General features: G+C 46.1%; 1 protein-coding gene across 1 annotated transcript; it reads right to left on the bottom strand.

Annotated features, from left to right (window-relative positions):
• Positions 1 to 797: 797 nt before the first annotated feature.
• IRS4 (insulin receptor substrate 4) lies at positions 798 to 16,149 on the bottom strand. Its single transcript, XM_069747142.1, has 2 exons — positions 12,830 to 16,149; positions 798 to 3,518 (listed from the first exon to the last, which is right to left on the bottom strand). Exons 1-2 carry the CDS (start codon positions 15,999 to 16,001, stop codon positions 3,514 to 3,516), a joined length of 3,177 nt encoding a protein of 1,058 aa, XP_069603243.1. The 5' UTR covers positions 16,002 to 16,149; the 3' UTR covers positions 798 to 3,513.
• Positions 16,150 to 16,710: the final 561 nt, after the last annotated feature.

Below are 16,710 nucleotides of genomic sequence, written 5' to 3'. Positions count from 1 at the left end.
CTTTCCCCGAAGTACGGGGTATTGGTGTACTCAGGAGAAATTGCACAACAAATTTTCTGGTCCATTTTCTCCTGATACCCTTGTGAAAATAAAAAAAAATGGTTCCAAAGTAAGTTTTTTGTGAATAAAGTAAAATGTTCATTTTTTTCCTTCCATATTGCTTTAGTTCTCGTGAAGCACCTGAAGGGTTAGTAAACTTCTTGAATTTGGTATTGAGCACCTTGAAGAATGCAGTTTTTAGAATGGTGTCACTTTTGGGTATTTTCTGTTATATCGACCCCCCCCAAACTCACTTCAAATGTGAGGTGGTCCCTAAAAAAAATGGTTTTGTAAATTTTGTTGGAAAAATTAGAAATTGCTGGTCAACTTTTAATCCCTATATAACTTCCAAACAAAAAAAATTGTTTCCAAAATTGTGCTGATGTAAAGTAGACATGTGGGTAATGTTATTAATTAACCATTGTGTGTGACACCTCTCTCTGATTTAAGGGTACAAAAATTTAAATTTTCAAAATTGCAAAATTTTTAAAATTTGCCAAATTTCCGTTTTTTTTTTCATATATTAACTTAAGTCATATTGAACAAAAGTTACCACTAACATGAAGTACAATATGCCACGGAAAAAAAATCTCAGAATCAGCGGGATCCGTTGAAGCGTTCTAGAGCTATAACTTCATAAAGTGACAGTGGTCAGAATTGTAAAAATTGGCTCGGTCATTAAGTACCAAATTGTCTCTGTCACTGGTTCTAGTACAATAACTGCCTTGAGAACGTACACAAATGAAGAACAACAAATGTAATAAACAGTACCAACCATGTTTTATTAATTTGTACAGATAAAATAACTTTCCAATATGAAATAAAATTTACAGGACACACAATTCTCCCATCATTGGTAAATTTTATACTATACAGCAGCATAAACTGACAGCTGGAAGATATTATCTAGTGATATGCTTTACATTATTCCAGCACAATACTGAATAAATTAGTTTTGTTTGTAAACTAAGATTGCATATTTTATGCTGTACCTGTGTAACTGACCGTGAACTAAGGTTGAGGTCTTCCATTATAAGATCTAAACTGGCAGCCGCAAGATCGCAAACGTCAAAGAAAAGAAAACAAAACGGGTCTATGGCATCAATCATAGAAAATCAGTGCGGTGTGGCAATACGGATTACACCCGGTAATCATTTTGGTACATTAAAATTTACATTTTAGAAAGTTGAATACTTGTACCAGAGGGACGGTTAGGAATGAAGTCTCCCGAATATAATTCAGCAGCCTTATATATGGCAAACTTTAAATAGTTGGATTGTAAAAGATCTTAAACACAAGTGAAAAGGATAGAAAAAAAAGTGTTCATATGTGGGGCGTGAACCTTTTATTCCTGCCCGCAAAAGATTTTCACACTAACAGCTATCCAAAACTTTCATTAAATAGATCCTTTTTCTCGGCAGTATGACGTCATCTTAGGCCAGTTTCACAGATGGGCTGTACGTCTTCAGACCCAACCTTGACAGCCTATATGTGTCTATAAGGCTCACCATCCTCCCCATGAAACAGTTCTAAAACTGTGACATTGCTCTTAAGAGCCACACACTTCAGTAAGACAAGCTTGTGCTTTAGCCTACGGTAATCACAGTGTTAAGGCTTTGAAACAGAAACTTAAAAAAGGTTGTCCATTACTTTATCACTGATTACCTAGCCTAAGGATGGGGCATTAATGTCTGATCGGTTGGGGTCCGATCAGCTGTCACAGTGGTGGTGGCAGCGACCAAACTGCTCAATTGTGGAGCTGTTCTGTCTTCTGATAGTGGCCATGGCAAGGTACTGCACATCCGCCTCTCATTGATATGATCAATAAGATCAGAAGATTGAGCAGCTCTGCATATGAGCAGCTCCGGCTGGCGACATCGGTAACAGCTGATTGGCGAGGGTGCTGGGTGTCGAACCCTGAACGCTCAGACATTTATGACCTTTCCTAAGGATAGGTCATCAATGATAAATTAGTGGACAACCCTTTTAAGCACAAGCTAAATAGGGTCCATTTATGAGAAAGATATGAACAACAAACGTTATTGAAATCAAAATTATGCAATACACTCATTTCAAACTCTAGAAGAGACACGGCATCCTCCAGTGCGATTATTATCGTACCTACGCTCCGGGCTCCCGCTCGTCGTACCTATTCTCTGGGCTCCCGCTCGTCGTACCTATGCTTCGGGCTCCCGCTCGTCGTACCTACGCCCCGGGCTCCGGGACCCCGCTCGTTGTATGTACCTACGCTCCGGGACCCCGCTCGTCGTACATACCTACGCCCCGGGCTCCCGCTCGTCGCACCTATGCTCCCGCTCATCGCACCTATGCCCCAGGCTCCTGCTCGTCGTACCTACCTACGCTCCGGGACCCCGCTCGTTGTATGTACCTACGCTCCGGGATCCCGCTCGTCGTACCTACCTACGCTCCGGTACCCCGCTCGTCGTACCTACCTACGCTCCGGTACCCCGCTCGTCGTACCTACCTACGCTCAGGGACCCCGCTCGTTGTATGTACCTACGCCCGGGCTCCTGCTCGTCGCACCTATGCTACAGGCTCCCGCTCTTCTCTTACACAAAGTGGAAAAAATGCCAATACAACAAAAAATAAATATATGAAATTAATGGAAAAAATACCATCTTGTCTGTTTTTTGCCTTGCACGTGCCAGAGAATATCTTAATAAAAATTAATACTGTACCCTTTGCTTAATTCTAAATAAAAACTAATATTGCCCCTTTATAAGAAGGACAATGATGTATGAAGTGAGAGATGCGGAGGTGGGTGGGGGGACTTCATGTACCATAGTCAAATGTATATTTGTTCAATGAAGGAGGCATCTTATAATACAGATCAAGTAAAATACATAGACTTTGACTTTAAAAAAAAAAAAAAATTAAACTCTCAAAATATCTCTTTACATATATAAGTTTCCTTTGTACCAGAAAATTAGATCTTGTTTGGATCGACAAGCGAGCCGATTTACACATCTGTATACCCCCCCGAGGGTAAATTTTCTTAAGGTACAAGTCTAAATTTCCCCGAGTGCTGGAGCAGCACATTTCATTAAATACATAAGAGTAAATCTGCAATGTAAAACGGCACCAAATGTGCAACATGGAAGCCAGTTCTGAACCATTTTACAAGTCAGAGCCACTTCTAGAAAATGCAGCCATGTCTCATATGCAAATCTAAATAAAAAAAAAAAAAGTGCCATGAGAATGCCGCTTTCCCTTCCCCTCGTCACAAAAATAAGTTGAAAAAATAAAAATAAGCTTCCTTTTGCCGACACATTAATACAAGCTTTAAATGGCTGTACATTTAATCTGTGTGGGAAAAGCAGGTACGTGTCCGTGTGAAATCCAACCCGGCTTCACGCGTGGTATATCTGCATTCTGTCTCCAAGTCACCTTAGCCCGGATTCCCAGCAGAACGGCTGGAGTGACAATCTGCGCGAGGTTTCCATGGTAATGCACTCAGTCTGCGGAAAATAAAATACAAATAAAAAGTCAATTAATGCTGAACAATGAAAGTGTACAAAATGTACAAAGCTCCAAGTGTTCCCGTGCTCACTTGCAGCTGGCAAGGTTATGCAGTAACATATGGGGTTTTCACCATTTGCTCTGGAATGGAAATGCCTTCGCTTACAGGAAATTAACTCAGCGATTGTCAAGAAGAAAACCTGAAAAATAACTTGTGCGAGACGTCCGTACAACGGTTAGACCTTATTATCTCTGTGTAGCACTCTGTCCGCTGCGACAACGTTCTCAGAAATCTAGATCTATTCCGAGGAAACCTGATCACGTGCTGAGCTGCCTGCCCTGCCAGGATCTACCGGAGCATAGAACTGCACCCGGCTACACCGACACCACTGCAACAAGAACACCGCAAGATATGGATACAAAGTGAAGCGTTTACACCAGGAGGGGGACAGAAGGCCACAACTGTATAGAAATCATGGCTTCCTGCAAGAGCCACTAGGATGGGGGGGGGGGGGGGGGGGGGGACGCGCCTGTGCCTTTATACTACTCTGCCTCCTATGGGTTCGTGTATGCAGGGAGCTCCTACTAGTGGCAGCCGCAGGTAGCAACAATCTGCCATTTATTCCTATAGGTGTGACATCAGACCTCAGATAAGGCGAGTCGGTGCCTTTATATACATATACACAATGGAATATATTTTGGAGCTTATGACAGACTGATGTCACAGCTAGTGATGAGCGAATATACTTGTTATTCGAGATTTTTCGAGGACATGCCACCATGAATAACGAGCCGTTGCTCGAAAGTAGGGCTTTCCAGAAACACAGCAGGGTTTCAGTATCTACATACATCAGCAATATTGGAGCCACTGCCGATTCACGCTGCCCACAGAGAACTCGCACAAGACATCAGGTCGCTGTGTAGTCCTCGCCTCAATGTATTAATGTTTTGGGCTTCAGAGCTGCACATCCTCAGCGAATTAAAAGGCTTCTCTAACGGGCATATCTGCAGATACGTATATAATGCAACCAGACGACTTCCCCACACAACTCTGCAGGCTGCTGAGCAAACCGTGACAGTAGGACAGGCTACAAATACTGCGAGGTGTGCAAGGGAGCAAAACAGGGAAGATTTTAGTCTCTTCTAAGTGAGCAGGTTTCGGCTAAACAATTGCAAGCTGAGATCTTGACAACCATGATTGTATGAGCCAAGAAGGTATATTGGAAGTCATAACTCTTCAATCATTTAATTGCTGAAACAGCAGTTACCCTTTAAAGAGTACACCCATCTGAGCCAGATGGGAAGACCTGTCTATATCTTGTGGGGAGATGTGGTCAGTGTTACAGGAAAAGCTGAGCAGACTGTTTGTCCTCCCCCACAACTTGTAGACTACAGACCATGAATGGTAGAGGTAGGGATGGGGATTAGTGATGAGCGAGCGAGTGTGCTGGGATGAGCTGTTATCTGAGCATGCTCAGATGCTAACCAAGTGTCTTCGGCGTGCTCGAATATGTTCAACTCCTCATGGCTGCATCTCTCACGACTGTTCAACACCAGCAACACATGCAGAGATAACCTAACAAACATATTAGTCGAGCACACCGAAGTTACTGTTGGCACAACAGCATGCTCAGATAACACCTTATCCCAGAATGCTCGCTCATCACTAATGGGGGGGGGAATAGCACTTTAATAGTTGAATAAACAAAATTCACACATTTCTGCACAAAAAAGGCTCAGCTATATGCCACATGTGAGCAAGGCAAGTGACAGGCGGCACGGGTCAGGAGCGGCAGAGATTGCTTATGCAGATTTCAGGACTGCAAGTTCAAGTCAACTGAGCACGTCTTAATTGAAAGGGAATTTTTAATACGTGACCACAGGTTGGCATCAGTGATCACATGCAAGAATCTTGTGAACAAATACCAAGAAAAGCACAGACACATTGGAACCGAACTCTTCTCTTTGATTTTTAGGGTATGTGCACACGTCCAGAATGCATGCAGAATTTTCCCGAGATAAACCTGAGGTTTTCCACAGGAATTCTGCATGCGTTTTTTTCACAGATTTTTTGCGTATTTTTCCGGACACTCCAATATAATGGGAAATCCGAAAAAAATCCGCAAAAATAATGAACATGATGCCTCTTTTTCCGGAATGCGTTTTTTTTTTTGCGGAAAAAAACGCATCATGTGCACAAAAAATGCGGAATGCATTCTAAATGGTATGCATGTGTATGCGTTTTTATCGTGAAAAAACGCGAAAATTCCTGAACGTGTGCACATACCCTTAATGTCTGCTCCAATGTATCCATGGGTATGCGCACACAATGTCAGAAAAAAGCTGTGCAACATATGTACATTTTTTATGTATTTTTTCCCCAGTCATTAGAAACATGATGAAAAAATTGACATGCTGTAAATGTGAAACTGCTTCAAATCTAAAAAAAATAAGCAACGTGTGTATGAGACGTCATGGATCTCACTCAACTTTGCTGGTACCAAGACATGCTTGTTTTTGTGACCAAGACTGCATGCAAAAAAAAATGCAACAAAAACGCAGCAAATAACGTGCACAGGCCCTAAAAGCGGAATAAGCTTCTTAAGGAAACAGCAGGTTTTCATTCACAATTATATCACAGCAGGCTTTCATGGAAAAGTCCAAAAATGCACAAAAACATATAGCCTGCAATACATTAGTCTCTAAGGGATCGTCTAGGGCAGGGGTGGGGAACCTCAGACCCCCAGGCCATTTATGGCCCTCTATGACCTTTTATCAGGGCCCCAGGCAGATTTTCAGGGGCCGCATTCTTGGGCAGGGAGCTGTATTTTGATTGGCACCAGCTCATTAATTTCTTCTTGCTCTGTTAGCGCGCGCGCACACACACACACACACACACAGTGTTCACTACTGAACATTGAAGGACATGCAATGAAAGATTATGTCCTGAGACCAGTGCCAGAGTCAGGCTGTACTTTGTGGGTGGAGTTTGTACGGCCCCCAGAGGATGGTATAAATATCCAAATGGCCCTTGGCAGAAAAAAAGATTCCCCACCCCTGGTCTAGGGGAAAGTGGATGCAAAGAGAGGGTGTGACTGTGACCACACATGCGGTATTACATATGCATACAATTATTGTGGCCATACAGCTGTCTACATGGACACAAGTAAGTAAAACAGAAAAAGCAGCATTCTTAAAGGGGCTGTCCACTACTAGGACAACCCCTACTCAATCTAAATGTTTGGCCCCGTTTAAAATAGTAAAAAAAAAAAAAAATCCTATATACTTTCCTCCTGTGCCATCTCCATTCCAGCGGTGTCGGCACTATTTTAGGGCTCTCATGCAGTTACATGACACGTGGTGCCTGGGCCCAATCACTGTCCCCGCCTCCTGTGGAATTGAACATGAAGAGGTGGATAGATCAGCTACAGTCCGGACTCCCTCTTAATTGTCAATTCCACAGAAAGTGGCAACAGTGTTGCCAGTGCTGATTGGGTGCCAGGCACCACATGTCATATAGCTGCACGAGAGCCCCGGGACCATTAGCACACTGCAGGAACACAGGAGAGCATAGGCTTCATTTTATAGGGGCCAAACCTTTAGATTGTGGAGGGGTTGTTCTAGTAATTCACAACCCTTTCAGAATAGTTCTCACAGACCAAGATCTAAAAGTGAAATTGGTACTCACTCACTACTCCTAAAGGGAAACGGTCACTAGGTTTTCTCTATATAAATCATATCTTCTAACTTTAGAGCTCTTTATAGGGAACCTGTCAGCAGGATTGTGCACAGTAACCTACAGTGTCAGGTTGGTGCCGTTATACTGATTACAATGGGTGATGAAATCTGTCTTGTGGTTCTTGTTTAACCCCTTAATGACCGCCAATACGTCTTTTAACTGACCTGAGATATAAGAGAATAGCCTCCCCATACAGATGACAATCTAGCATCTGTCGGTTGTACACTATAGCTGACAACTTTCTGTATCAGCCAGGATCAGTATTTGCACCATCTAAATCTGTTTAACCCCTTAGATGCTGCTGTCAATAGTGACTACATCATTATAAATGGTTAACAGAGTGTGGGGGCTTCTTCTTTGTCCCAATTGGTGCCCTCAGATCATGATTTTGTTGTCCTGATGTTTGCCATGGCAATTCATGACCAAATAGTGGCTTTAGAGTCTGATGGATGTAGTAATCTGTTTAGAAGTTAGCAACATTTAGGTGGTAAAAATACACATTTTCATTTCTGTTATACCACTTTGCATTAATTCCTGTAAAGCACCTGAAGGGTTAATAAACTACCTGACAGCAGTTTTCAATATGTTTAGGGGTGCTGTTTTTAAAATGGTATCACGTTTGTGGGTTTCCCAATATATGGAACCCCTAAAGTCACTTCAAACATAGATAAGTCCCTAAAAAAATAAATTTTGTAAATTTCTTTGAAAAAATGAAAAATTGCTGCTACATTTTTAAACCTCCTAAAATGCTAACAAAATAAAATAACATTTTACAAATGGTCCTGATGTAAAGCCGACATGTGGGAAATGTTATTTATTAATGGTTTGCTGTTGTATGATTATCTGGATTAAAGGGATAATCAGTCAAATTTAGAAAATTGCTAATTTTTTAACATTTTTCTCAAATTTTTGATATTTTTTATAAATAAACACAAAAAATGTTGAACTAAATTTACCATTATCATAAAGTATAATGTGTCACGAAAAAACAATCTCAAAATCACTGGGATTTGTTGAAGCGTTGCAGAGTTATTACCACATAAAGTGACACTGGTCAGATTTCAAAAATTTGGCTCGGTCACTAAGGGGTTAATCTTTATTTTCAGTTTTGAGTTAATGATATGTTCGTACTCCGGGACGGCCTGTGGGGGTCTTCGTGTGGTGCTCTGCTTAGGTATTCATGTATATGGCTTCTGACAGATCACTGATCCCTGACCTGCCCCCTATTTTCATACTGTATATCTTGTTTTGAAAAAAAAAAAAACGATAAGGCTGGGTTCACATTACGTTATATGCAGTCCGTTAGACGGACTGCGTTACACCACGGCATAACGCGGTCCGTTAACACTGCCATTAAGCCCTATTTCGGGCGCATCACTAGCGCACGCCCAAAATGGACGTGCGCAAGCGATGTGCCGTCATTGAGTGACAGACCCTGGGATGCGGGCTGCAGCGTTTCCGGGTCCGTCACCACTAGCGCAGATAGAGCTAGCAGATGCTCTATCTGCGCTAGCACGATGGAATGTCGGCACTTGCGTTAACGCAGCCAGTTTAATGCATGTGTTTAACGGGCTGCTTTAATGCAATGTGAACCTAGCCTTAAATTTCTCATGCAGGCGGCCGTGCAGTTGCAGAATTCGCAGCACGATAGATGCCACTGCGCAGTTGCCATCGCCATTTTGGTAGAGAAAAAAACAATTTGTCTCCACCCGGATGGCGCCAGCGACGTAGCATTTATTGAATCGCCAACAGATCTTGGTGGAGACACTATTTTTTTCCTCTAGCAAAATGGCACCTGCACAGTAGCACTATCACGTTCTGAATTTTACAGCGCAGGCGGCGCCATTTTGAGGAAGAATTTTTCTAACGAAATTCATATGACTAAATATAATTAAAATATTGATATTATAGATCCGATCATGCTATAGCGCAGGCGTTGCAACCTGCATGGTGAATTTATTTTTTTTCCCAAAGTAATAAGATAGAGTATGTAAACTAGGGGGCAGGTCAGTGATCTGCGGGAAGCCCATGCAGATGAATATGCAGAAGACCACATAAAGCCCCCAACAGGCCGCCCCGAAGCACGAGAATGTGATTACCTGAAAACTACAAATAAAGATTAAACAACCACAAGACGGATTTCATCACCAGGTATCACAACCCTGCTGACAGGGGCACTTTATCAGCACTTCTGCAGCCCCTCCATAAGAGCTCAGCTGCACAGTAACTACAATGCGTTTTCTAACGGTCCTGTTACACATGCTAATCTGTGACGAGTGGTCAGATTGCCGTCTCTGGACTGGGCTCTGCTCCTCCTTCGTGCCCACAATACTTCTCCTGCCCTGAATGATGTAGACGACATCACTTGTGTCAGCAGCACAGCCTGTGTTCCAGTCATGCCTGCGCAGTGGGCACAGGACCTGCACAAGCACCACAGGCAGTGTGGATGATACAGGGGACAGTGTCAATCAAGACGGGAGAGGGGGGTGACTGGATATTAAAGGGGGTACTCAGCATGGTCCTGGAGTGCCTATAGGACTGATCAGCACAGATTAGCATATGGCACAATTATAACAAGCATTATGTGGGGCAGCTAAGCTTTTATACAAGGGTTGCAGGAGTGCTATTAAAGGACAGTAGGATCAACCTTTCTAGCCCGTCTATATGGGCATGTAGGTCATAGGAAGCGGAATAAAATGATATCTTGATAGCTGATGACTTATTCCACTGAAATCCACATTTTTCTTATATGTAAAATTATCTGTTAAGATCTATGGGTTGGACATAGATCTCCCTGAGAACCTGCATCCAGAGATTATTTTATGTCAAAGGGGGAGTTACCAGTGAGACAAGTAATGAATGACAGTCTGCTACCCTGATCTACAAGTCTCATTGGTAACACCCCTTTGAGATAAAAATCTCTGGAGGCAGATTCTCAGGGAGATCAGTATCCGACCCATAGATCTCAACAGGTATCATGTTATTCAGCTTCCTATGATGTACAGTGGGGCAAAAAAGTATTTAGTCAGTCAGCAATAGTGCAAGTTCCACCACTTAAAAAGATGAGAGGCGTCTGTAATTTACATCATAGGTAGACCTCAACTATGGGAGACAAACTGAGAAAAAAAAAATCCAGAAAATCACATTGTCTGTTTTTTTAACATTTTATTTGCATATTATGGTGGAAAATAAGTATTTGGTCAGAAACAAACAATCAAGATTTCTGGCTCTCACAGACCTGTAACTTCTTCTTTAAGAGTCTCCTCTTTCCTCCACTCATTACCTGTAGTAATGGCACCTGTTTAAACTTGTTATCAGTATAAAAAGACACCTGTGCACACCCTCAAACAGTCTGACTCCAAACTCCACTATGGTGAAGACCAAAGAGCTGTCAAAGGACACCAGAAACAAAATTGTAGCCCTGTACCAGGCTGGGAAGACTGAATCTGCAATAGCCAACCAGCTTGGAGTGAAGAAATCAGTGGGAGCAATAATTAGAAAATGGAAGACATACAAGACCACTGATAATCTCCCTTGATCTGGGGCTCCACGCAAAATCCCACCCCGTGGGGTCAGAATGATCACAAGAACGGTGTGCAAAAATCCCAGAACCACGCAGGGGGACCTAGTGAATGAACTGCAGAGAGCTGGGACCAATGTAACAAGGCCTACCATAAGTAACACACTACGCCACCATGGACTCAGATCCTGCAGTGCCAGACGTGTCCCACTGCTTAAGCCAGTACATGTCCGGGCCCGTCTGAAGTTTGCTAGAGAGCATTTGGATGATCCAGAGGAGTTTTGGGAGAATGTCCTATGGTCTGATGAAACCAAACTGGAACTGTTTGGTAGAAACACAACTTGTCGTGTTTGGAGGAAAAAGAATACTGAGTTGCATCCATCAAACACCATACCTACTGTAAAGCATGGTGGTGGAAACATCATGCTTTGGGGCTGTTTCTCTGCAAAGGGGCCAGGACGACTGATCCGGGTACATGAAAGAATGAATGGGGCCATGTATCGTGAGATTTTGAGTGCAAACCTCCTTCCATCAGCAAGGGCATTGAAGATGAAACGTGGCTGGGTCTTTCAACATGACAATGATCCAAAGCACACCGCCAGGGCAACGAAGGAGTGGCTTCGTAAGAAGCATTTCAAGGTCCTGGAGTGGCCTAGCCAGTCTCCAGATCTCAACCCTATAGAAAACCTTTGGAGGGAGTTGAAAGTCCGTGTTGCCAAGCGAAAAGCCAAAAACATCACTGCTCTAGAGGAGAACTGCATGGAGGAATGGGCCAACATACCAACAACAGTGGGTGGCAACCTTGTGAAGACTTACAGAAAACGTTTGACCTCTGTCATTGCCAACAAAGGATATATTACAAAGTATTGAGATTAAATTTTGTTTCTGACCAAATACTTATTTTCCACCATAATATGCAAATAAAATGTTAAAAAAACAGACAATGTGATTTTCTGGATTTTTTTTTCTCAGCTTGTCTCCCATAGTTGAGGTCTACCTATGATGTAAATTACAGACGCCTCTCATCTTTTTAAGTGGTGGAACTTGCACTATTGCTGACTGACTAAATACTTTTTTGCCCCACTGTACATGCCCATATAGATGGCTTGTGACGGTTAACTCTAATGACAGCTTCCCTTTAAAAAACATGTAAAAGCTGGAGGATGCAATGTATGTAGAGGAAATCTGGTGACAGGTTCCCATTTATGGTCATTGAAGGCATTGCTCCTTTTCAGAAAACTCCTGTTCTTGGCTGCAGAATGATTTATCATTTCTTGAACTGTGCTTAAGGCACCCAGGTGCTGCCGAGTCTCCACTGCCGGTTACGGTGTCTAACATGGACTGCGGCGCTGAAATCACAGTGATCACTGAGCTCATCGGCTGTGAGAGAAGCGCTCCATCTACTGAGGCAGAGCCGCTGAACTCAGTGATTGGCTGCAGCGTTGTCAACGTGATGTAAGCACCGCAATCAACAGCAAAGAAGTGATACAGCAGGGGAGTCTCAGCGATGGACATGGGGACAGGGAGTTAAGCCGTTTGGTTGACATCCCCTTTAACACACAACTGACATAAAAGTTACACAATAAAACCACCATACAGCGTGAATAACCTTTGCCCAGTTATTTCACAGACAGAACATGCCCACGTAGCAGCTGCATCACACGGTTAGCTATACTGCAAGGGGCCGCACAGGTTAAGGTTATGTGCACACGTTCAGGTTTTTTTTGCGATAAAAACGCCTACATATGCATCCTATCATTTAGAATGCATTCTGCAATTTTTGCACACATGATGCGTTTTTTCCAGCAAAAAAAAAAAAAACGCATTGCGGTAAAAAAAGCAGCATGTTCATTAATTTTGCAGATTTTCTGCGTTTTTCCCGCTATTCTATGCATTTGGAAAAAACGCAAGAAAAAAACCTCAAAAAACGCATCAAAACCGCTAAAAAAACGCATCCGGATTTCTGGCAGAAATGTCAGGTTTTTGTCGGGAAAATTTCTGCCAGAAATCCTGACGTGTGCACAGGTCTCACACAGCAGTTCATTACAAACCTTTTCTGGAGGTAGAGCACTTCAGACAGTCCGACCTAGTGAAGTCGATGCTCACATAAGCGCCACTTTCCAGATTTCTGCTGCCGCTGTGGTGCTGGCTGCAGGCTGGTGATGCCGTCTCACAGACACCTTCGTGCATACTTAGAGCAATGTAATTTAAGCCATGCTGGAAACCCGAGGAGCAGTGCCTGGACATTTTTTTCTCTTGATCACAACTGCTTTCATCAGGCTTCAGCCAAACATTGTCAAAAGAGGCAGAACTGTGCCTTTTGCCACTTTCAGTGAAGCAGGAGGAAGTAGTAGTTACAGTGCTGGCAGAGGAGAAAGTCTCCGAGCTGTGCCTCCGCCGTCCTTGAGCATCTGCACGGATAACCTTAGGACCAACTACTGGCTCAGACACAGGGTGAATAACTGAAGGAAAGCCACCGGCAAAGGAGGAGACATCGCCAATGCATAACCGATTCACTATGGCAGAAGGGCTGCCCAGCTGCGTACCATTCTCTGCCTCACTAGGGAAGGGCATTGGAGGGGTCATTGCCATATTAAAGGTCATCGTTGTGTAGTCATCATTCCTATTATTGGTGGCGCTGACACACGCCATACCACAAGGGAGCTTGGTGTATTCTGCACCGGGCTGCGTTCTAGAAATGCCAGAACGGGAATAGGATGAAATATCTGATAAAGAGTTGGTCAGCTCAGTTGTGGCTTTGGGGGACTGTACATCGATATCTACACTCATGTAGTCAGATAGCGGGGATTGTCTATGGTCACAGCTTGAGCCCAATGAAGACGGCGATCCCTCTGCAGACAAGGAGTACGGAGTACCACTGGCTTTGTCACTGAAGTCGATATTAATGTATTCACCGGGACTAGTGGGTTCGGTAGAATGATCAAATATCCTTGGTATTGTATTGCTCCCTCTCATAGACAGAGTCAGCTTGGTTGGCCTCGGGGCCCTCACCTGCTGATCCAGGACATTAATGGAAGATTTAAGGTCATTCTTGGACTCTCCATTAGCATCTCCATCGGTTGCACTGTCCAAGCCCAAGTGTAGGAGTTTCCCGGGTGAGGACATGGGGACATACTCATTGTGATCACTGCCAGGCTTCGATGAACTTTTAAAGCTTCTTGGTAGAGAAAAGTAAGAGCTGAACCCCCGGGAATCGCTGACATTACAGTTATTTGTCTGTTTACCAGACGAGTTCCTACAAGACATGTCCATGTACTCCCCATTGGGGATCCTCTCTTGATGACCTTTAGAAAGGCTTCCAGATAATGAATTTGGTGAACTGGTAACTGGAAACATCATCATGTACCCTTTAGAGTCCACCTGAGAAGGACACGGGGGAATTATTTGTTTAGGAGCAGAAACACTTTTAGGGGCCATTGGCAAATAGTCACCGTCATAGGGCACAGAAGGCATCATTGGCATGTAGCCGTCATCCTTGGCTTTACTCCTACTTTGGTTACAGACTGAATCCAGACCATTACTGTAATCCTTGGGATGACTGCTGTCTTTCGACTTTGGTGATTCAGAGTAGGCAAACTGCTTGTTAATCTCCTCGGAGTCTTCATCTAAGGAAACCGCCGCCTGGGACTTGTGGTGTTGTAGTGCAGCATTGCTTGGTTTTGTTAAAGAGTAGGTTCTTTTTCTAATGCATTTGTCGGCCTCCATATAATCATCTCTCCCATTAGACCGGTTTCTCGTACTCATGGACATGTAGTCACTCAAGGTGTTTTCCTCCTGGATTGGTGGGGTGTTACCCAGAGAGTCGGGGGTATTACTTCTCACCCTGAAGTACCTGAGGTCACCGGGGCTGGAGCCATACTCATCAGATGAGATAAAGCCGCCATCACTTGGGGAGCCACAGACGGAGGAGCTGGGTCTGTTCTGGGGCTCGGAGGCAGAACCAGGGCCGCTACTGGAGCACACGCTTATAGGGCTGGTAGCCGCTGGGAAGTGGGAGACTGGCAGGGATGCTGATCTGGAGTGGTACCCAGAATTAAAGGGAGCTCGGACGTACCTCCCGCTGCCCTCCTGCTTGCCCAGGTTCATCCTAGCGGTGTTCAGATGGATCAGGCTCCCGGTGACGGACCTGAACGGCCGGGTCATGGTGCCTTCCCCCTCGCTGGAGGTCCGGAACCTGTAGGCACTGTTCTTAGTGGTAGGAGGGGTGCCGGCCACGCTCTCCGTCCGGGACCTCCGCTGCAGGCCGGTCTGGCTGGGGGGCAGGTTGCCCAGGTACCTCCTGGTGGTGATGAAGGAGATGGGGTTGCTCCCGGAGGACTGGCTCTTGCTCCTGGGTCTGAATTCGGAGTAAGCCTTCAGGGCCTTCATGGTCTCCAGGAAGGTCTCGTGCATGTTCTGCGCCACCACGCTGTCGTCCACCTGCATCCACAGCTCCCCGGCGCCGGTGGACGACGAGCGGCCGACCTCTATGAAGAAGTAGTTCTCGGAGTGTCCGCAGCGGCGGATGTTCATGAGCAGCAGGTGCACGCAGGCCACGTCCGAGCTCGGCTTCACCAGGTGCACCGCCTTGCGGGACAGGCACAGCCGGTACACGCCGGACAGGTTCTTGCTCTGGCCCAGGCCCCGCGGCTTCACGGTGACCTGCCAGACCTCCTTGTAGAGCGGCCCGGCGCGCAGCCCCCCGTACGTGTCCTCCAGCTCGTCGGGCTCCAGGCACGAGCTGTCCGTGTTCTCGCTGATCAGCTCGCTGAGGGCCCGGTACCAGGCGTCCTGCTCCGGCTCGCTGTCCGCCACCATGGCGAAGTACTCGTCCTTGGTGTAGAGCGCCAGCAGGTGCTTGTTCTTGGCGTCGGCCCGGCGGCTCACGGTGAAGCACTGGGACAGGAAGATCACCCGCTTGGGCGCCGCGGAGCCCGGCCGCTGGCCGCCCCGGAATTTCTTCTCGTTGTCGTAGTACTCCAGGCGGGCGGGCCCCAGGTGGCTGTGTGTCCGCAGCACGAAGTAGCGCTTGTGGCCGTGCTTCTGCTTCCGCAGGTAGCCGCGCTTCCGCACGTCCTCCTCTCCCGGCGCCGCCGGCTCCTCCTGCACCTGGGACAGCGCCGGGCCGGACAGCCGCCGGTAGCACGGCTCCTCGTGCTGCGGGGGAGACGGCGGCGACAGCTTCATGGCCGCCCCCCGGCTGCCTCTGTCGTCCCCCGCCATGGAAGGGCTGGGAGCCGCTGCTGGGAGCCGCTGCTGGGCGCCGCCGCTGCTGGGCTGTGGAGGAAGCCGGCTCTCCCCGGCTGCAGAATGAATTAACCAGCGCGCCTCACAGCAGCGTCACACACCGGGCTGCCGGGACTAGACAGCGGGCATGGCGGCTGCCGGCCACACCAGACGCTCCGTATCCCCGCACCGGACGGGGCAGCCGCTCCTCTCACCGTTCAACATTCACCACAGCCAGACTAGAAGCGGGGGAGGGAGGGAGAGCGGCACGGCGAAAACAACACGTGACCCCGCCCGCCTGCGTCACTCAAAACACCCGCCCACAACGAGGGAGCGCGGGCCCGGTCAACTATCTATCAATGACAGAGAAGCCAGCCAATCACGGTGCAGCCTTGCGCAAACATTCCCGCAGAATGGGTGGGGCACCTGTCTAACTCGCATCGCCCCGCCCACTTTTTACTCACGCTTTGGGATGTAAACAGCGACCTGATTGGCGGCTATGGAGGAGGAGCGCGGGAGTCTGCTAATAGGCATACAGTAGTAAAGGGCGTGGTCAGGGCGCCACTCGCTGGGCAGTGATTCGCTGAAAATGGGAGCAGTTACGGTTTGGCAGCCTGTGATTGGTGGCTTTGGTGTCTTCCTCTTCGTTCCTTCTGGTGATTGGGGAGGGGTTTATCGTCAGGTTGTGATGAGAAGTAAACAACAG

The sequence above is a fragment of the Ranitomeya imitator genome, chromosome 2 (genome assembly GCF_032444005.1).
Source record: "Ranitomeya imitator isolate aRanImi1 chromosome 2, aRanImi1.pri, whole genome shotgun sequence".
NCBI lineage: Eukaryota > Metazoa > Chordata > Amphibia > Anura > Dendrobatidae > Ranitomeya > Ranitomeya imitator.
The sequence above is the reverse complement of the archived record's forward strand: the minus strand, read 5'-3'. Positions and strand labels throughout refer to the sequence as shown.